Source organism: Sciurus carolinensis, chromosome 14 (genome assembly GCF_902686445.1).
Source record: "Sciurus carolinensis chromosome 14, mSciCar1.2, whole genome shotgun sequence".
Taxonomy (NCBI): Eukaryota; Metazoa; Chordata; class Mammalia; order Rodentia; family Sciuridae; genus Sciurus; species Sciurus carolinensis.
In genome coordinates, this window is record NC_062226.1 from 9,738,547 (window position 1) to 9,760,507 (window position 21,961).

At 38.6% G+C, this 21,961-nt stretch overlaps 1 protein-coding gene across 4 annotated transcripts in view; it reads left to right on the forward strand.

Moving 5' to 3' along the window:
• The window catches only part of Scai (suppressor of cancer cell invasion), a 148,440-nt gene that overhangs the window by 61,983 nt on the left and 64,496 nt on the right, over window positions 1-21,961 (forward strand). For 3 of the 4 annotated variants that reach the window (XR_007105045.1, XM_047525628.1, XM_047525630.1), the window contains exon 3: window positions 4,534-4,665. The exons of the other annotated variant lie outside the window; for it this stretch is intronic. Coding sequence is in view for 2 of the 3 variants with exons in the window: in XM_047525628.1 (XP_047381584.1) it covers window positions 4,534-4,665 (132 nt within the window). In the remaining variant the exon portion in view is untranslated. The remainder of the gene's footprint in view (window positions 1-4,533; window positions 4,666-21,961) is intronic. 4 annotated transcript variants of the gene reach the window in all.

A 21,961-nucleotide genomic window follows, 5' to 3' on the forward strand; every position in this document is an offset into this window, starting at 1 on the left:
GCAATTCTTCATCAGTTCCCTATACTAACAGTAATTTATCAGTAATGATAGTTAACATCTTCATAAGATAAATTTCCAAAAGTGTAATCGCTGTGTCTAATAGAATGACTATTCCAAATGCCCTTATACATTCAGTGAAACCCTTGGGTTTGAACTAATTTACACTGCCTCTAGCAAATATGCTGGTTTCAGTTACTCAGCTGCTATAACTAATGTATTTTTAATGTGCTGATTTTGTTGTACTTGGTTTGCATTTTGTCCCTTACTGCTGAGATTTAATATTTTTCTTATTAATATTGATTTATTACTCTTATCTAGCCCTCAGACCCCTTTCAAGCCTTACCAGTTGTCTCAGTAACATTATTTATAGCAGAAGGAACAGTTCAGAGCCAGGCATTCTATCTGGTCTTAAACTTCGTTTGGAGAGGAGTTTTGACATTTTGAAGATTTATAAATTGGTTATTTTGTAGTGTGTCTTCCAGGTTGGATTTGTCTCATGAGGATGAGTAGATTCAGGTTATGTGTCTGACAGGAACATCTCACTGTACAGGACTTGGACTTGGCTTGATTACTAACAATGTTCACTCTGCTCACTTGATCAAGGCGATGTCTGCCAGGTTTTATTACCCGAAGTTACTTTTCCCTTTTGTAATTAATGTGTATTTTGTGGGGAAGAACTCTGAAATAATCTCATTGTCAAAGTTTCCATTGATTTATTCATTCATTCATATTGGTAATGCCTTATGATTTATTTGTTTTGATGATGAAATCCTTCCATTTTGGCCAGTGGAATCTTCAGGTTGGATCCTCAGTCCTTTCGATATGTCTCTATCAGTTTTTGAGCACTTTCTTTCTTTTTGGCATAACATACTCCAGATCATCTTGTACTTTCCTACCCTACTTCTGTAATTAGCCAGTTACAATACTGCAAGGAGCCTTGGTACTCTTTTTTTTTTTTTTTTTTTTTTGGTACTGGGAAATTGAACTCAGGGACACTTAACCCCTGAGCCATATTCCTAGCCCTTCTTTCTATTTTATTTAGAGACAGGGTCTCACTGAGTTAGTTGCTTAGGGCCTCACTAAATTGCTGGGGCTAGCTGGACCCAGTGATGCATGCCTATAATCTCAGTAGCTGGGGGCGCTGAGGCAAGAGAATTGTGAGTTCAAAGCCAGCCTCAGCAACTTAGTGAGGCCCTAAGCAACTCAGCGAGACCCTGTCTCTAAATAAAATATAAAAAAGGCTGGGGATGTGACTCAGTGGTGAAGTGCTCCTGGGTTCAATCCTGGGTACAAAAAAAAAAAAAAAAAAAAAAAATTGCCAATGCTGGCTTTGAACTCAGGATCCTCCTTCCTCAACCTCCAGAGCTGCTGGGATTACAGACATGCACCACTACTCCAGCTCCTTGGTACGTTTTATTGGAGAATAGAATTAGAAGGCAGGAGTTAGGTTCTCAATGTATTCATACTGTTGGGGAGGGCAAGTAGCCACTTACCCGGTGCTTACAGTAGAAAGGCTCACAGAGCTATGGAGTGTGCATGTGTGTGTACTACACACACGCACACACACTGCACACTTATGTCTGTATATTTAGAAATCCATCAGTTTACCCATACCTCTAATTGCAATCCATAGTTTCTTCTAACCTTTTCTGTTTCCATGTTTTGTCTCTCTCCTCCAGAACTCTGGGTCCCATTGTCCTTGTTAGCTTGTCTGATTGATGTCCCCCTCCCGTTGCTGCTTCTTAGCCGTACCGTGTGGCGGTGTCCCGCTCAGCTGCTCATGATCCCCTCCTCCTTCCCACTCTCCACCCTCCCGCATGCCCTCCCTCCTGGCTCAGGCTTTAGCAGCCCATGCAGACTGGCCCTCTGAGTGCGTGAACTCCTCCCATTGCTTAATTCTGACTCCCACGCAGGCTACCCCTGCGTAGACAGACACCTAATAGATACAGAGAGAATCTTTGAGGAAGGGGAGGGGATTCCTCTGGATTTCTTAAGATTACTTCAATGTTTCTAATTCTGGAATTCATTCTTCTATTTTTATTTTTATTCTTTGAGCCTTTCAGTTTTTGGTCTTGTATTATCTCTAATTTTGGGAAATTTAGTCATTGCTTCTGGAAATATTTCTTTACCTCCCCTTGTTTTTTCCTTCCTTCCATGTATACTATTAAGTGGAGGCCAGTTTCCCTCATTTCTCTGTTCTCTTATCTCAAGTGCGGGCGTGTGTGCGCCTGCAAGGATTGAACCCAGAGATGCCGTACCCCTATCAGCTGGTAAAACTGGATATAAAACTTGTTATATACCCAGGCTTAGAAAAAAAAGAAAAAGTCATTTTGAGACAGGTTCTCACTAAGTTGCCGAGACTGGCCTTAAACTTGTGATTTCCTACCTCAGCCTCATCACTCTATTCTATACCTCTTGATTTTTCCTTCAGTGTTTCTTATTTCTTTCTAACATCTTTTGGCAGAGTACCTTAAACCTGATATTTTTAGCTTATTAATTTGTTCAACTGTGTACTTTCTGCTTTTCAATCCATTAAATTCATTATTTTATTGTTTGTATTTTTCATCCCTAGTATTTTATTTGCCTCATGAGTTTCTTCCTGTTTTATTTCTAATATTCTCCCTTATTAGACAATTTTCCCCCCCAGTACTGGGGATGGAACCCAGGTCCTGCTACATGCTAAACAAATGCTTTTACCACTGAGCTACATTCCTAGTCCTAATATTTAACTTGTCGTTTTTAAATTTTGAGACAAGAGTCTTGCTAAGTTGCTGAGGCTGACCTGAACCTGGTAGAACTCCTGCCATAGTCTCTACCACAGCACCTGGCCGAAACATGTTTAATTTTTTTCTCTCTTGCAAACTCATGTATCCTAGGGACATTTGCTGGCAAGATTATGAGATGGAATAGGGAAAGCTGCAGCCTGATTGGCGCCTTGTTGGTGCCTTTCCTGCTGGGTTTAGGAAATGAATGGGATGCTGGGTGTGTGTTGGGGAGTAGACCTACTCAGTGCCAGCGTTCTTTCTGTTATTTTGTAAACCCCCTTCCTAGGCTGCACTTTTCAACATCTGTTTCCCTCCAGTCTGTGGAGTGAGGAAAGAAGTGGAGGGAAGAGGGGACCCCTGCACATTCAGAGACCCAGTGCTGTTCCAGTGTTATAAAGGACACTACCAGCTGGCTCCAGTGCCACCCTGTGTTACCCTGAAGCTCTGTGACAGCTAGGCTTGCTGACAGTTTTCCTGCCTTGCAACCATAATTGCCTGTTCAGGACAGCGTTGGAGAGAAAAATATTCACCAAAATAACTGTACCACACCCTAACTTGTAGCTCTGCTTTCTGGCCCTTGTCTCCTCTACTTATTTTTTCACCCTACACTGGGACAAAATTTCCCTATTTTGTCCAAGAAATTCCTGTCTGTAAAAAAATGAGGTTTTCTTTTTTAAATTTAGTATAGCTTACTATACTAATGACTGGTTAATATAATTGATAGTATGGATTCAATAAAACAGTTTTAATATATGCCTCTGTGTATGTAGGGTGATTTTGTGTCACTTTCATACTGAAGTATCCTTGCATTATTGCCCTACTTTCTTGAATATAAATGTGAGTTAGTGATAGAGTAGCATGTAATGATTGTTAAGGAAAGGAATTAACAGTTTCCCTTTTGGGGGCCTTTAAGTTGTTTTCAGTTTTCAATTGTTGTAGTAAATTGGGCATGGTGGTACATGTCTATAATCACAGTGACTTGGGAGACTGAGGCAGGAAGAGTGCAGGTTTAAGCCTGGCAATTTAGACCTTGTCCCAAAAACGAAATTAATCTGGATGCAGTAGAGCACACCTGTAATCCCTGCAATTTTGAAGGCTGAGGCAGGAGGATCAATAATTCTAAGCCAATCTCAGCAACTTCGTGAGACCCCGTCTCAAAATAAAACATAAAATGGGCTGGGGATGGGCTGGGAGTGTGGCTCAGTGTTAAGAGTGTCTACCTAGCATGCATTAGACCCTGGGTTCTATCACCAGCACTACAAAAAAAAATTTTTTTTTAATTTTAAAAATAAAAATAAAAAAAGGTCTGGGAGGTAGTTTAGTAGTAAAGCACCCATGGATTCAATCCTCAATACAGCCAGAAAAAAAAAAAAAAATTTGTTGTGATAATGAAATGTGGATAAGATAGTCTCCATTTGTAGTCATTTTCCAGAATGGATTTACAGATTGGATCAATTGAACAAATAGGTAAAAAGTATCAATAATTTAGATTTGTTAACTGTACACAGGAGTGCCTAGAACAGAATAGGTATTCAAATGATATTTACTAAGAATATTATAAAAAATTGCTACCAATTTTTGTTCCCATCAGTGACACAAGATTATCTATTTTCCAACACCATCTTATAAAATTATTTTGGTGATTTGAATATAATTAGAATAATTCTTTATTTATCTTGGGAAAAAAATACCATCAGATTGTGTAGCTAAGTTTTGCTTCTGTTTTTATTTTTACCGACAGGGTAAATGAATATGTGTTTTCTTACAGGACTGAATTTGCTCTTAAAGAAATCATGTCCTCTGGAGGTGCCGAGGATGACATCCCACAGGGAGAGAGGAAAACAGTTACAGATTTTTGTTATCTTCTGGATAAATCCAAGCAGCTGTTCAACGGGTTAAGGTTAGTGGATTCTTGATGCTTTAAACTTTTCTCTAGTTCTGCATTGTTTTCTGGCTAGTTTGTGTGTCTGAAAGTTATGGATAAAATATGAATAAATACTTGTAGTAGGAGTAATATTAACTTTTTTTTCCTTCGACACTACTTAATCTTAGGTAAAAAGACAATAGGAAAGGAAGAAAACTTTACTTGAGCTATTTGTTTGTGGTTTTATATACATAACTTGCGTACCCAATTAAATCTAATTTTATGCATTAAAGTATTGAGGTCCAAGGAGCTTAGAAATTTAGGTATATTTATATATTAAATGTGGAATCTCTTGTTGCAGTTTTGTATATTTGTTTACTTGGCTGTTTCTTTCACTTTTATTTTGTGGGGATAACACATCTGACCAAAGTAATGATGGGGTGTTCTTGACAGTGAGAAGACGGGCAGCTAATGCCATGTGTGCTTTTGTAAAACATTTTTGATTGTGCACTCTTGTGTATGATGGGTAAATAATTTTCCACCATTTTGTTTTATTTAAGTTTGTTAGCCCATGGTTCAGTCCTTAGATTCTTAGAATATTCATTTACTTCTAGTTCAGTTTAGTCAAAAACAGATCCATGCATTAGCTAAAATACTAAGTGCAAACAGGTTTTATTTTTTGAACATTTATATAGGAATAAATGATTTTAAAAATAGTGAATTATTTTAATTTACAGTTTATTTGTGGGTGAGAATGCAATCTGCTTCTCCTAAATTTTATAATTGTATTATATACCCCCAGGTTTAGAAATGTGCTGGCAGTGTTTAAGTGATTGTCAGATAGCTATTCTGTAGCTACCTTGTTGAGCCACCCTTTCAGGCATTTTCTTCTCCCTGTATTCATTTAATTTTTTCCATAATGATCATCATTTCTTCAAATTGTTGTATTTGCTGATTATGTCTCCCCTATATTAAAATGAAGTGTTTGTCACTGTCTCTCTAGCACATTAGCCAGTGTCTTGCATGCTGTAGGTACTTTGTTAATTTTGACTTCCCAAGATAGTATTCTTACCTCCTACAGTTTGCTCCTGAGATCAACCTTTTCTTTTGTGTTATAGGCTTATTTATTTTTTAAGGAACATTGTTTTTCACCATTATAATTCAACTTGGTAGGCCTAGGTTTTTTCTCTTGTTTTCTTAAATATTTTGAACCTTTTTTTTTAAAATTGTTTGTTCTATTTAGTTATACATGACAGCAGAATGAATTTTGATTCATTGTACCCTAAAGGAGTATAACTTCTCATTTCTTTGGTTGTATATGATGTAGAATCACACCATTCGTGTAATCATACACGTATGTAGGGTAATGATGTTTGTCTCATTTCACCATCTTTCCTCCCCCTTCTTCTCCCCTCCCTTCATTTTCCTCTACACAATCCAACGTTCCTCCATTCTTCCCTTCCCCACCCTCTCCCCCCGCTATGTATCAGTAGTCTCTTATCAGAGAAAACATACAGCCTTTAGTTTTTTGGGATTATTTTACTTAGCATATTTTCCAACTCTGTTCATTTACCTGCAAATGCAATAATTTTATTCTCCTTTATGGGCTGAGTAATATTCCATTGTGTATATATAGCACAGTTTCTTCATCCATTCATTTGGAAGGGTATTTAGGTTGGTTCCAGTCTGTTTTGAACCTTTTATGTCTGCATACCTTGATTTGTTTTCTTTGTCCTGCCTTATTGTACAGATATATTTATATATTCAACTTTGTTCTGGCACCCAGTATGTACCACATTCTATATTGGGTACAGAAAAATCAGATAAAACTTTCTTCTCTGAAATACTTCATGAGGAAATTACAAAAAACAAAGCTCAAGGCAGCCTTTCACTCACTACTAGCCTGATTTTGCCTATCGATTGAGCATATTTCCTGTATAACTCTGTGTGCCTGTGGAAATTAAGGCAAAATGTTAAAGGAGTGGTAGATTTAAAGGGTAGGAATGCATTTAAAAACTTGTGTGAAATTCCTTGCATAATTTTTGGCACTATGTGTTGTGTGTGTGTGTGTGTGTGTGTGTGTGTGTGTGTTTTGCTGGGGGTTGAACCCAGGGCTACTTTATCCCTGAGCTACATCTGCAGCCCTTTGTATTTTTAAAACATTTGAGTTAGGGTTTCACTAAATTGCTGGTCTGGACGAGGGCTTGTGATCCTCCTGCCTCAGCCTTCCAGGTGACTTGGATCGCAGGTGTGCTGGACCAGCAGCACCACCACCGGCTCTCAAAGTCTTCAAGCCCGAACGTAATTATGTAGCTCTCGCCCTTCCTTCTCTTCCTCTCCTTCAGCTTTATGGAACTAAATTTACACACAGTAAAATTCCCCCAAATTTACTATTAAACAATTTAGTGTATTTACAGAATTACGCAGCCATCCCCACCATGTCAGTTTAGAACATTTTATTCAACTCCAGAAGAAATCCAATACTTGTCAGCCGTCAATCTCCATTCCCCCAAACACTAACCCTGACAACCATGAATCAATCTACTGTCTTTATGGATTTACTTACATTGACCCTTTCATGTAAGAGGAATCATATCATATGTGGTCTTTTATTATTGGCTTCTTTAATTTAACCTAATGCTTATGAAGTCCATCTATGTTATAGTGTGTATTGGTAATTCATTCTTTTGATTACCATTTAATATTCCATGGTAAGCATTTGCCACATTTTGTTTATTCAGTCATCTTTGGAAGACATTTGAGTTGTTTTAGACTTTTTGACTATTATAAATAATAGTGCTATGAATATTTGTGCACAGGTTTTTACATGGATACAGATTTTCAGTTCTTTTTGCTATATACCAAGGAGTAGAATTTCTGGGTCTTATGGTAACTAACCTTTTGAGGAACTGCCGAACTGTTTTCCAAAGTGGCTACACCACCAGCAACGTATGAGAGTTAGCAGTTTCCAGGTCCCCACCAACTCATTTTTTATTAGACATCTTACTGAGTTACAGTGGTGTCTTTGTGGTTTTAATTTGCTTTTCCAAAATAGCTATGTTGAATAGTCTTTTCATGTGTGTGTTAGCCATTTATATTATTATTATTATTATTATTATTATTTCTTCTTTTTCTTCCTCCTCTTCCTCTTTCTTCTCCTCTTCCTCTTCCTCCTCTTCTTCTTGTACTGGGGATTGAACCCAGGGGCACTTTACCACTGAGCCACATCTCCAGTCCTTTTTATTTTTTATTTTGAGATAGGGTCTCGCTAAATTGCTTAGGGCCTTGCTAAGTTGCTGAGGCTGGTCTCCACTGGAGATCCCCCTATATCCGCCTCCTGTGTTAGTGGAATTAGTTGTGTGCCACCAACTATGACTGTAGTTTTAGCTCTTATGTTTAGGTCTGTGGGTAGTCTAGGTAGTCTACTGTGGGTGCATGGTGTTCAACAGTGACAGTGACAGACACATTTGCACACAGCAATCCATAGTTTGAGTCAGTTTCGGTTACATCTTTATTTTTTGGCCACATGACTGCAGTGTATAATACCAAAGCCATCTGTTATTTAAAACTGACTTGTATTTCACCTTCTTTTTGAAATGTTCTTTTGGTTTTTTAAATATATTTTCACAGGTCAAATGGGCTCTTATTCTGATCTTTTCTTTAAGTGCCATTTTAACTATAAGACAGATTATATTTATTTTTCAAGTAATTGTAGAGTACAATGTACCTGTAGAAATAACAGAAGATAATCTTTAGGATTGCTTATTTGTTGTGGAGAAATGTATAATAATGTGATTGAACATTGATTACAATTTAATTCTTGAGTGTTTAAAACTAATCTGATTGGGAATTAATCCTTTTGGCTCTTGTTCTCTGAAATAAATCAGTAAAGAAACATTAAAGTTGACATTTAATCCAGGCACAGTGGTGCACACCTATAATCCCAGCGACTTGGGAGGCTGAGGCAGGAGGATGGAGAGTTCAAAATCAGCCTCAGCAAAAGTGAGGTGTTGAGCAACTCAGTGAGACCCTGTCTATAAATAAAATACAAAATAGGGCTGGGGATGTGGCTTAGTGGTCAAGTGCCCCTGAGTTCAATCCCTGGTATACAAAAAAAAGGGGGGGGGTGTTGGAAATTGACATTTAACATCTTAGTTAAAAAGTTAGAAAGTCTGTCAGTATATATGTGTAATTTGCAGATGTCACAGATCATCACCTTGAAACCAGTGTCTTTCTAAAAATTGGTTGCCTCCCAGACACAGAACAGTGTCTTCCCAAAGTGCTGTTTAAAATTTGATGATACTAATAATGATAAATTTTGATCTTTTACCTGGAATAGTAGGTAAGAAAATCTACCAGGGATTAAGTTTCAGTGTTTTATGTGAATGACACTCTTAATATAAATGAGCCTCAGTTATCTCTACAAAAATATCCGTCTGTGGTGAGTAAAATACACATCTTCTCCTGAGTGTTTTGGGTTTGGAGCAGGATTGGCTCATGACTTCCCTGTTGGGCAGCAGAGGCCTGCAGTTTACTGAGAGTTTAGCATTTTGACTTTTCCGTATTCTTTTCACTTTTAATAACATCAGACAATTCCTTTTTTTTTAAACAATATTTTAAAAATCTGTTCTTTTTAGATATACACTAGCGTCTGTTTTGATATATCTTACCTATGTGAAGTATAACTTCCCATCCTGTGGCTGTACTTGATGTGGAGTTAACACTGGTCGTGTGTTCATATATGAGCACAGGAAAGTTATGTTTGATTCATTCTAGACAGTTCTTTTTTCAAAATAGTTTTATATTATAGCATACCTACATGTCTCCAACTACCTTTTTTAAAACAATTTTTTATAACTTATTAATTTACTTATTCATTTTTATGTGGTGCTGAGGATCAAACCCAGTGCCTCACACATGCTACACAAGTGCTCTACCACTGAGCTACAACCCCAAAGTGTCTGTCTGTCTCTCTCTCTCTCTCTCTCTCTCTCTCTCTCTCTCTCTCTCTTTTTGGTGGTGCTGTGAGGCAATCACTCTACCAAGTCCCCCCATCTATCTTTTAATATGGAATTTTTCCAAACTTTTGGCAGAGATATAAATGAAAAGTTGCCTATGTGGTATGAATAAATGGGAAAAAAACCAAATTTGCAAAAATAGTATGTATTACATAATCTTGTCTTCCAAAAATTCTGTATTAATTTAGTTTTATACATACCATAAAAACTTAGTAGGATAATTTGCCCTTAGTGCCCAGGTTGGCCTCTTTCTCCTGAGAGGCTGGTTTTCTCCCGGTGTCCACTGTGTGTGAATGTGTCTATTTTCCATGTTTATGTAAATGTGATTTTCTTTGTTCAGTATTAGACTTTGTTTAGAAAGTACTTGGAATAAGCTGTCTTTATCTGTTCTCTCTGTCTTCCTTGGGGTTCCACTTGGTGGCCGATTGGAGGCATCTGTAGTGTTCTCAAACTATTCACTATGTTGCCTTGCCAAGATCTTTGAGTTGTGTGAATTAAACACCTACTTTTAAGCCTTCATATAGTTTTAAGCATTTATTTTGCAATAGACAAGAACTCTTTGGAATAACTAGGGGAAGGATTTTTTGGTTGTCCCCTCTTTCCATAGCTGTGTTAGCCTGAATAGAAAACAGGATCTTGGTGCTTATACAGAGTGTGGACCATGTTGGTGGTGGTTGGGACTAGTCAGCCTGGGAAAAGGGGTGAAGTGGAATCAAGCTGGAATGATGTCAGCTTTTAACACTGGGTCCTTTCCTGGACATTCCTTTCACTGCTAGTGCATGTCTTTTTGCTAACTTACCTTTGTGTTGTTTTTTCTTTCTCCAGTTCATGAAGTGGGCATTAAACTTTTTTTTTTTTTTCAGTTCTGGGGATCGAACCCAGAGTCTTATGCAAATGCTGTTCTACTGAGCTACATCACCAGCTGAAGTTAGTACTGGGGTATAAAATGTTTGCAGGAAAGTGCACATAAGAGTGTTTTTTCAACTTGATCATCCCCATGTGACTTGCACTTAAAGAGATAAAATACTAGCCAGCCTCAGAAACCCCCTTGATTCCCTCTCCCTTGCACTTTTTACCTATACGAGCTGAGCCAAAAAGTGTGTTCAATGCATACAGAGCTTCAGATTTTCTGTATAGTGGCTTGTTTGAGATACAGTAATTTCACTTTTTACCTTGGAAATGCATCTTTCTACCTTATATGAGCTGTTCACCTGAGTTCTCAGAGCCTTTCATTTTCCCAGCTGTGACTCTTAATGAAGCATTTTTCTTGATCAAAAATACCTTTTCGGGGCTGGAGAGATAGCTCAGTCGGTAGAGTGCTTGCCTTGTAAGCACAAGGACCTGGGTTCGATCCCCAGCATCCAAAAAAAAAAAAAAAAAAAAAAAAACTTTTCATAATATATGCATAATAAATTAGCTCCTCTTTCCATTTGTTGTGTAAGAAAACATACTCTAGAGAGCAAAATGAGTAAAATGAATGGTGTTTTGCTTATAATAGTGTTTGCATGTAGTTATAGTAGTGATAAAGTGAGAATAATGTTAGGAAAAGATTTGAATACTGTCAGAAAATGATCAAAAACCCAAGTACTTCCAGGGTTCTGGTTGCCATGGTGATTAAGACTGTCAAAGCAGAACAGAATACTTGGTAGGATTATGTAAGGCAGCATCTCAAGACCTGTGTTTGAGAACTGCAGCTGCGCCTTCCAGTGATATCTCTAACTTGTGGTGCTTTACAAAAGCAGAGGACTACACGATTTTGTTTATGTAATGGTCTTAGATAAAAGTAATTACAGAAATTATTTTATATTAAATATGCTTCTAATATTCAAATTAAGAAATCATCATACCACTTCTTTAGAAGCCATTTTTAGGATTCTCTTTTCCTAAATAAGAGGATAACTGAGCAATTGGAAGTATGTTCTCTTCTTCCCTTTTCCCCCCTCCTCTGCTATTTTCTTCTGTATTTTTCTTTCCTTCTCTCTTCCGTCTCTTTCTTCTTGAGAAGACTAACATTCTCCCAGAGGCAAGTTCTATAATCGGGCTAACGTTTTTTTCAGAGATTATATGCTAAACTACCTATACAAACTTGTGATGTCTGCTTTCATTTTATATGGCTTACCACTCAAAATAATTAGACTTGCTAGTGCATTAGGTACTCTCATTGCATGGTCTGGAAAAACACTGGCTAATGGAAATTTAATGTGAGCCATGAAGGCAATGTCTAATTTTCTAACCATGTTAAAAATGTAAAAGAAGCATGGGCTGGGGATGTGGCTCAGTGGTAGAGTGCTTGCCTGGAATGTGTGAGGACCTGGGTTCGATCCCTAGCACCACAAAAAGATAAAGGAAACAAGTTAAATTTAATAACATTTTATTTGGTAAAGAATGTCAAAATGTTTTATTTCAACATGTAATCAATGTAGAAAAATTTTTAAAGAGAAGTTATACTTTTCTTTTTCATACTAAGTATTTGAAATAAGTGAGTGTTTTCACACATAGGCGTTTTATATCAGATCAGCCCACATTTCTGGTGCTTAGTGGCCATGCACAGCTCATGGCTCAGGCATGGTTCTTCCCAGCGTTAGCTTCTGCTCTCAAAGTGGCCCACTCTGCTTTCTGGTGAATCCATGTTGACCCTTTTGGGGTTCTCTTCTTCCCTGGTTCATCACATGTCTCCATTTGCATCCTGTGCTTCCTCCTGTGTAGATGCTGAGAGTGTGCAAGTCTCTCTTGGCTGTTGGTAATTTGTCCCCACCCATCTGGATTTGGGGATTTGACAGATACCTTAGCATTTACTATGTTCATTTGCTAGGTGTCATCACAAAACACCACAGATTGGGTCACTTAAACAATAGAAATTTATTTTATCACAATTCTGGTTGTTGAAGTTCAAGAGCAAGATGTTGGGAGGTTTAGTTTCTTCTTTGGCTTGCAAATGGCTGCCTTCCTGCTGTGTCCTCACTAAACCATCAGTCATCATGTGTTTGTGAACCCCTGGCATTTCTCTGAGTTCTAATCTCTTCTTAGAAGAACACAAGTTGTCCTATATTAGAGCCTACTCTAATATAGACCTCATTTCAACTTAATCTCTTAAAAGACCCATCTCCAAATGCAGTCATATTCTGAGGTACTTGGGATTAGAGCTTCAACATGGGAATTTGGGGGATAAGCAGTTTGGCCCATAACACTTAGTTTTGCTGAAAATGTTGTCTGTGGGTTTTCAAATTTATTATCTAATTGTTCTGTCGGCTTTGGGAAGATATCTGAGTTGATTCAGAACTATTCTGTCATTATTTCTCCAGAGTCCAGAAAATCAGCTCTTTTTTTTGGGGGGGGTGCTGGGGTTCGAACCCAGGGCCTTGTGCTTACAAGGCAAGCACTCTACCGACTGAGCTATCTCCCCAGCCCCTAGAAAATCAGCTCTTTAAATACTGCACTAAAATATCGAATACTAAAACAGACTCAACTTAGTTTTTGCTATCAAAGGTCAACATAACATGATCTTATAAGTTGGTTCCTTTAAGATCTTAATTGTCAGGTCTGACTAGAAACAAAGCTAGGCTATCTTTTAAGTTGCTGGTGGAAGCTGGATCAGGGATTGGTATTTGTGGTTAGTTTTTAAGGTCCTCCAGGAAAATTATTAAGAGAGAAAATTTAAAAAATTATGTAAAGAATGCTGAAGAATTCATTATGTTCTCTGAACAACTTCATTAGTGTATATTTCCTTGATTTTACAGATGAGAAAATCAGAGCTTTTGACAGATAAAGTAATACCCCATGTTAATATTGTGGATTATAATTTTGGAAGTGCTGCCTTAAACATTAGTTTTTCTGCAAAGTAGCAGTAAGACTCCCAAACACAGGTCAATTCTCGATGACTTCCTGACTTCTCAGACTTGCTTCGATCCTCAGAGGAATCCACATCCCTGACGTTCCTTTCAGTCTCACCACACCTACAAAAATGTCATGGAAATTTGCCAAGATAAGTGAGGCCCCAAACCCCAAGAAGGAGCAAGGAATTTAGCCAGGAATGGTGGTACATGCCTGTATTCCCAGTTACTCGAGGGTGAGACAAGAGGATTCCAAGTTTGAGGTCAACCTGGGCAATGCTGTAGTGAGAGCCAGTCTCAAAGAGTAAAGAGCTTGAGATATAATTCAGTAGTCGAGCACTTGCGAAGCCCTGAGTTCAGTCCGTAGCACAGAGGACCTGGAGGGATTGTCAATCTCTTGTTCTGTGAGCATGATACCATTTGAAAATAGAGTTATTAGTAGCTCTGTGTCTAAATGTAATGCCTCCCTTGGAACTGGTTCATAGGAGGAGGAGATGCCACTCCATAGCCTCACATTACGTGGCTTATCGAAATTCAGACGGGGAGCAGTTATTCAAGGCTACTCAACTTTGAAAGCCACTATTAGGAATGAGCAGTGTACTTAGTGCCTTTCCTGTGCCAGTGCCATTCTGGGTTCTGGGCTGGGCGTAGGGAAGGATACGAAGATAAACAGAGTGCCTGCCTTTACGTGAACCCAACACTAGTGGACCTTTTTCCTCATTCAAAAAAAGCTTTGCTTACCGGGTGTGGTGACACACATCTGTAATCCCAGCAGCTTGGGAGCCTGAAGCAAGAGCATCAGGAGTTCAAAGCCAGCCTCAGCAATTTAGTGAGGACCCTAAGCAACTCAGTGAGACCCTGTCTCCAAATTAAATCTAAAAAAGGGCTGGTGGTGTGGTTCAGTGTTTAAGCATCCTTGGGTTCAATCTCCAGTAACCCCCCACTCCAAAAAAACTTTGCTTGCTTTTAAATAAACACAGAAATTGATATAATGGCATCATTGAGGTATCCTGCCCTGTAAGAAACATTCAACCTTTTTAGCCTGTGTCTGTCATCCCCTTGGCATTTTCAAACTTATAAATCCATTCCTATTCCTGAATTTTAAAGCTAAGCATACCAATGGGTTAAAAAAAAAAAAAAGTGCTGGTGCCAAACAAGGAAATGCTCAGTTGGGTTTTATCAGTCTCAAATACTGTTTCATCTGGTGTAGACATGAACATATAAGCAGATTGGAGCCAAGCTGTCCCTGTCATGTAGTGCTCCCTGTAAATAACAGTGTGGGAGTGGGCACTGTGCTCCTTGATTCTGAGAAGTTAGCTCATTGCTTGGTCTTTGACCATAGCTCTTTGAAGGTCAGCAGCATCCTAAAACCTGGGGAGCAGAACTAGATCCCAGAAAAAAGTACTGATACAGAAAATCTACGTGATTGTTTCATCTGGTAGAAAAGAGAGAATAGCTGGAGGTGTGGTGGTGCACACCTGTAACCCTAGCTGCTTGGGAAGCTGAGGCAGGAGGATCACAAGTTTGAGGCAAACCTAGGCAACATAGTGAGACCCTGTCTCAAAATGAATGAATGAGGATGTAGCTCAGTGGCAGAGCACTTGCCTGTAGTGTGTAAGGCCCTGGGTTCAATCCCCGGTACTTGGAAGAAGACGAGAGTATTGAATTATGAGGGAAGGTTTGGATTTGAATCGTAACTTTAAAACTTCCTGGCCACAATTCCTAAGTTATTTACCATATGGATGTGTGTGTATGTACATTTATGTATATTTGTACATAAACCTATAAATACATACTTACCTTGAGAAAACCAAGCATTTTAAGGACCAGAATAAGGCAAGAGAAGCCAATGGAATAGATCACAATTAGAGAAAGAAAAGAGTGGCAAAATGGTGAGGAAGTGGTGAACAGTGTCATAGCCCAGAGAACTGTAAGAAGGATGGAAGAGTCTGCTGGGCTTGGATTCTAGGTACAGGAGGCACCATTGGTTCAGGCTAGTAAAGAGAGTGGATTTATAGAAACTTGAAGAAACTTTCTGAGTTTTGACATCTCAACTCTATATTTGAAACATGTCTGAGAATCAGCTTTAAGCATTTCTTCCTGCCATAGTCTCCTGACTTCTGTTGATAGCACCGAGGATTTAAAGAGATTATTGCCATACTTCCACTTTCCCCTAAAACCTTTGAAAAAGAATATGTGCAGCCAATTTATAACAGAGGTGCCTTTGCAAATGTATAATACAAGGTCATTTAACTTACGGGGTAATTCACAGAGCCCCATTTAATTTAATTTCATGGCCCATTAATTTCCTATCTCTACTGACAGTCATAATGACCAGATGATATATTCAGAATTTAAAACCAGAGTCAAGCTCTGAATAGGAAGAAAATTTTGTCTAAAACTCTTTATAAAGTACCTGAGTTAATTTTAGACTCTAATCATATTAAAGCAGTTTGTGATTTAGCTTCTGTATGTCTCATTAGGAAAAGGGTGATCATAGGATTTAGCCTTCATGAAATTAAAAAAAAAAAATCAACCTGTTTTGTGAAACAAAACGAAACTGCTCTCTATACAACTGATTCTTTAGACTGGAGAGGTAGATATTCTGAATTCTTTTGAGGAAAACAGAAAATTTTGGCAACATTGGTCATAGCTATCGATCGGAAAATACATTAACTATAGGAACTTTGAGACTTTTAAGTCACTCTCTGTGTACTTTTTAGCCCTCACACAAAAGTCCCTTCCCCTCTACTCTCTGCTGTACACCTGAAAATACACAGTCATGAAAAAAATGCTGGCTCTGGTTTTGTGTGCTCCTTGACAGGATGTACTACTGAGTTTATTACATTTGTCAGTTGAAGAAACGCAAAGGAACTTGCAGGCAAATTCTTTTTGAAAATTTGTCAAAAGACTTTATATTTTAAAGAGGCACTCAATAATTGTCAGTTGTCAAACAGTTGATGGTGCTGACAAGTGCTTTTATATAACAGTACAGCTTCCTAACAGCAGTTGCATGGAGTCTAAAGAGCCTAGCCACATCTTCTGTGTGGAAACATCTTATTAGGTCTTCCCAAAGCAGCCTCTCACCAGAGATCCACAGAGACGTGAAAACTTGAAATAAATGGGGAAAACTAATAGCTGTAGTTAACCTATTTGTATAATCTGAATTGAATTTTTGCTTATCACAAGGATAATAGAAATGGATTTAAAATGTAATTATTAGCCCATTCTTGGTATGTGTGAAAATTTTAGACAGGAAAACTTTTGCTTTCTTATCCATTGTCTTAACCTCTGGTACAGAAATGTAGATATTTGCCCGGGACTGGGGAACACAGTGTATGTATTTACATAAATACATACGGGGAAATCCAAGATGGTGGACTAGAGGGAGGCTGCGTTCCTTGTCGCTCCGTAACTCCAGTTTCAAGCGGAGGATATCTGTTTCTTTGTGAGGCAGTTTTTACTGCTTATCGATTCCCTGGTATTTACCCCTTTTGTCTGCTGTGATATGACCTGCAGTCTGCCAGCATATCGATGCCTTTTTTGAGTGCAGATTGCTCACTGTCAGGCACCTACCATCTGCCATTTGCCTGCCTCTGGCCGGTCAATCGCCTGCCTTACACCTATCCATTACCCAACGCACGAGGTTTGCCTCCCGATCGTCCAACAACAGTCAGCAAACTGATTGCTGACCGCCAGTGGAGCACCAGCTGTCTGCTGTTGCAGAAGTTCACTGTTACAGTACCTGCAGGTTTGATTACACGTGGCTGCTGCCATTTTGATATAACAGCTAGGCTTCGTAGGACCCCTGGCCAGACTGACTGAGCCCCGTCTCCAGGATCCCCCAGCCCGATCGATCACTTCCTGCCTCTGGGGCCCTCACATCAACTGACTGCTCCCTGCCGCCAGGACCACCAGACCAACTGACTGCACCCTATCACTAGGACCCCAGACCGACTGATTGCACCCGGCCTCCAGGATTCCACAACCACACCAAACACACCGGACCTCCAGGGCCCCTGCCTGACCAACCGCATCCCACCTCCAGGACCTCCAGCTGACCACGTCCACACTCTGAGCTGCAGCTCCCCATTTGCCAACACATTTCAAAGCCAGAGCGCCATCTTGGATAATCCTGGAAGCCTTAGCTCCGATCTTTAGGTGAGGCAAATCCCACCCTGAAATGCCTGCTGGAGACTAGAAGCTCATTGTCAGGTACCTCTCATGCATCAGGCTACTGAACACTGGGAGGTTTCATTACTATATGACTGTTATACTGTAGATTTTCTTTTTTCTCCTTATTGAAAAAAATTAAGTTTTTATTTCTTTACTTTTCTTGCTCTCTTTTCCTTTTGTTTACTTGTTCCTTCAGAGTCTCTTTCTCCCTTCTTTGCATGCTAACATCCAATTTCTTTTTTTTTTTTAATTTTCATATATTAATGTTCTTTTTTCTTTATTGAAGGATAATTGACAAATACAAATTATATTTCCAGTGTACATGATGTTTTGATATATGTGCATATACATTGTGAAATGATTGCCATAATCAAGTTAATTATAATATTCACCACCACTAATAATCATCATCATTACATATGCGTGTGTGTTGAGAACTCCTAAGATCTGCATTTTTAACCAGTTTTCATGTCCATAATCCATTATTATTGTTAACTACAGTCACCATGCTATACACTAGCTCTCTAGAACTCAGTCATCCTTTCACACTGAAACTGCTTTGACCAGCATTTTCTCACCTCCCTGCCTACTTAATCTCTGGCAACCACCACTCTGCTTCTAGAGTTTGAAGTTTTTAGATCCCACATATAAATGAGATCATGCATATTTGTCTTTCTTTCCCTGACTTCTCATAGCATAATGTGCACTAAATTGTCACAAATGACAGGTTGTCCTTTTTTGGGGGGGATGAGTAGTATTGAACTAAATATATAACACATTTTCTTTGTCTGTTTATCAGCTACAGGACATGCAGTTTGATTCTATTTCTTGATTCTTGTGAATAGTGCTGCAATGAACATATTTAAACTGCAGAGGGTTGATTTAATGACATTAATTACTGCCAGGTGTAGTGATGTTTGCCCGTAATCCCAGCAATTTAGGAGGCTGAGGCAGGAGGATCACAGGTTCAAGGCAATTTAGTGAGGCCCTTAGCAACTTAGTGAGACCCTGTCTCTAAACAAAAAGTAAAAAATAGCTGGGGATGTGACTCAGTGGGTCACGTACCCCTGGGTCAATCACCAGTACCAAAATAAATGATAATTACTGATGTGCCCTGTCAGTGTAGGTACTGGCAACCTTCCAAAGAGAGGCATCACCTTAACTCCAGTGACTAGTTTGTGTGACCATATTTTAGTTGGTAACTAAATGTATTAAAAGCATACTTTTTTGTGCATGTGAGAATCATGTAAGTTGATACATTCTTAAGAGATGGAATAGAAAAGGGTTAGCAGGATAAACTGGGGAGTCATTCTGACTCTGGCACTTGGTGGCTTTGGGATCTATGTGTGTGTGCACTACTGGGGATTGAGCCCAGGGGAGCTTTACCAGTGAGTTATGTCCCTACCCCTTTTTGTTTTTTAAGACAGGATCTTACTAAATTGTCAAAACTGACCTTGAATTTGTGATCCTTCTGTCTCAGCCTCCCCAATTGCTGGGATTACAGGTGTGCACAGTGGCACCCAGCTGGCTTTGGAATCTTGAACAAGTAATTTAACACCCTGTATTTCTTTTTTTCTTTTTATTTTATTTTATTTTATTTTATTTTTTATTATTGTAAACAAATGGGATACATGTTGTTTCTCTGTTTGTACATGGCGTAAAGGCATACCATTTGTGTAATCATAAATTTACATAGGGTAATGTTGTTTGATTCATTCTGTTATTTTTTTCCCCTTCCCCCCCACCCCTCCCACCCCTCTTTTCCCTCTATACAGTCCTTCCTTCCTCCATTCTTGCCCCCCTCCCTAACCCTAACTCTAACCCTAACACTAACCCCTCCCACCCCCCATTCTGTGTCATCATCCACTTATTAGCGATATCATTCGTCCATTGGTTTTTTGACATTGGCTTATCTCACTTAGCATGATATTCTCCAGTTTCATCCATTTGCCTGCAAATGCCATAATTTTATCATTCTTTATGGCTGAGTAATATTCCATTGTATATATATACCACATTTTCTTTATCCATTCATCAATTGAAGGACATCTAGGTTGGTTCCACAATCTGGCTATTGTGAACTGATCAGCTATGAACATTGATGTGGCTGTATCTCTGTAATATGCTGATTTTAAGTCCTTTGGGTATAGGCCAAGGAGTGGGATAGCTGGGTCAAATGGTGGTTCCATTCCAAGTTTTCTAAGGAGTCTCCACACTGCTTTCCAGAGTGGCTGCACTAATTTGCAGCCCCACCAGCAATGTAAGAGTGTACCTTTCTCCCCACATCCTCTCCAACACCTGTTGTTGCTTGTATTCTTGATAATCGCCATTCTAATTGGGGTGAGATGGAATCTTAGGGTGGTTTTGATTTGCATTTCTCTTATTACTAGAGATATTGAAAATTTTTTCATATATCTGTTGATTGCTTGTACATCTTCTTCTGTGAAGTGTCTGTTCATTTCCTTAGCCCATTTGTTGATTGGATTATTTGTATTCTTCGTGTAGAGTTTTTTGAGTTCTTTATATATTCTGGAAATTAGCGCTCTATCTGAAGTATGAGAGGCAAAGATATTCTCCCACTCTGTAGGCTCTCTCTTCACATTACTGATAGTTTCCTTTGCTGAGAGAAAGCTTTTTAGTTTGAATCTATCCCAGTTGTTGATTCTTGCTTTTATTTCTTGTGCTACGGGAGTCCTGTTAAGGAAGTCTGATCCTAAGCCAACAAGTTGAAGATTTGGACCTACTTTTTGTTCTATAATCTGCAGGGTTTCTGGTCTGATTCCGAGGTCCTTGATCCACTTTGAGTTGAGTTTTGTGCAGGGTGAGAGATAGGGGTTTAATTTCATTCTGTTGCATATGATTTTCCAGTTTTCCCAGCACCATTTGTTGAAGAGGCTATCTTTTCTCCATTGCATATTTTTGACACCTTTGTCTAGTATGAGAAAATTGTATTTATTTGGTTTTGTGTCCATGTCCTCTATTCTGTACCATTGATCTAACTGGCTATTTTGGAAATTGCTCTTTTTTTTTTTTTTTTTTTGCGGTGCTGGGGATCAAACCCAGAGCCTTGTGCTTGCAAGGCAAGCACTCTACTGACTGAGCTATCTCCCCAGCCCTAACTGTCTATTTTGGTACCAATACCATGCCGTTTTTGTTACTATTGCTTTGTAGTAGAGTTGAAGATCTGGTATTGCGATACCCCCTGCTTTGCTCTTTCTACTGAGGGCTGTTTCGCTATTCTGGGTTTCTTATTCTTCCAGATCAATTTCATAATTGCTTGCTCTATTTCTGTAAGGTACGTCATTGGGATTTTAAGTGGAATTGCATTGAATCTGTATAGCACTTTTGGTAGTATGGCCGTTTTGACAATATTAATTCTTCCTATCCAAGAACATGGGAGATCTTTCCATCTTCTAAGGTTTTCTTTAATTTCTTTCTTTAGTGTTCTGTAGTTCTCATTGTAGAGTTCTTTCACCTCTTTTGTGAGATTGATTCCCAAGTATTTTATTTTTTCAATGCTATTGTGAATGGGGTAGTTTTCCTAACTTCTCTTTCTAAAGATTCATCACTTATGTATAAAAATGCATTGGATTTATGAGCATTCATCTTATAACCTGCTACTTTACTGAATTCACTTATGAGTTCTAAAAGTTTTCTGGTGGAATTTCCAGGTTCCTCTAAGTATATAATCATGTCATCAGCTAACAGGGATAGTTTGAGTTCTTCTTTTCCAATTCGTATCCCTTTAATTTCTTTGGTCTGTCTAATTGCTCTGGCTAGAGTTTTAAGGACGATGTTGAATAGAAGTGGTGAAAGAGGGCATCCATGCCTTGTTCAAGTTTTTAAGGGGAATGCTTTCAGTTTTTCACCATTTAGAATGATATTGGCCATGGGCTTAGCATAGATGGACTTTACAATGTTAAGGAATGTTCCCACTATCCCAATTTTTTCTAGTGTTTTGAGCATGAAGGGATGCTGTATTTTATCAAATGCTTTTTCTGCATCTATCGAAATAATCATGTGATTCTTAACTTTAAGTCTGTTGATATGGTGAATGACATTTATTGATTTCCGGATATTGAACCAACCTTGCGTCCCTGGGATAAAACCCACTTGATTATGGTGCAGTGTAGACGTCTTTCACCTGTTTTGTGAGATTGATTTCCAAGTATTTTATGTTTTCAATGCTATTGTGAATGGGGTAGTTTTCCTAACTTCTCTTTCTAAAGATTCATCACTTATGTATAAAAATGCATTGGATTTATGAGCATTGATCTTATAACCTGCTACTTTACTGAATTCACTAAG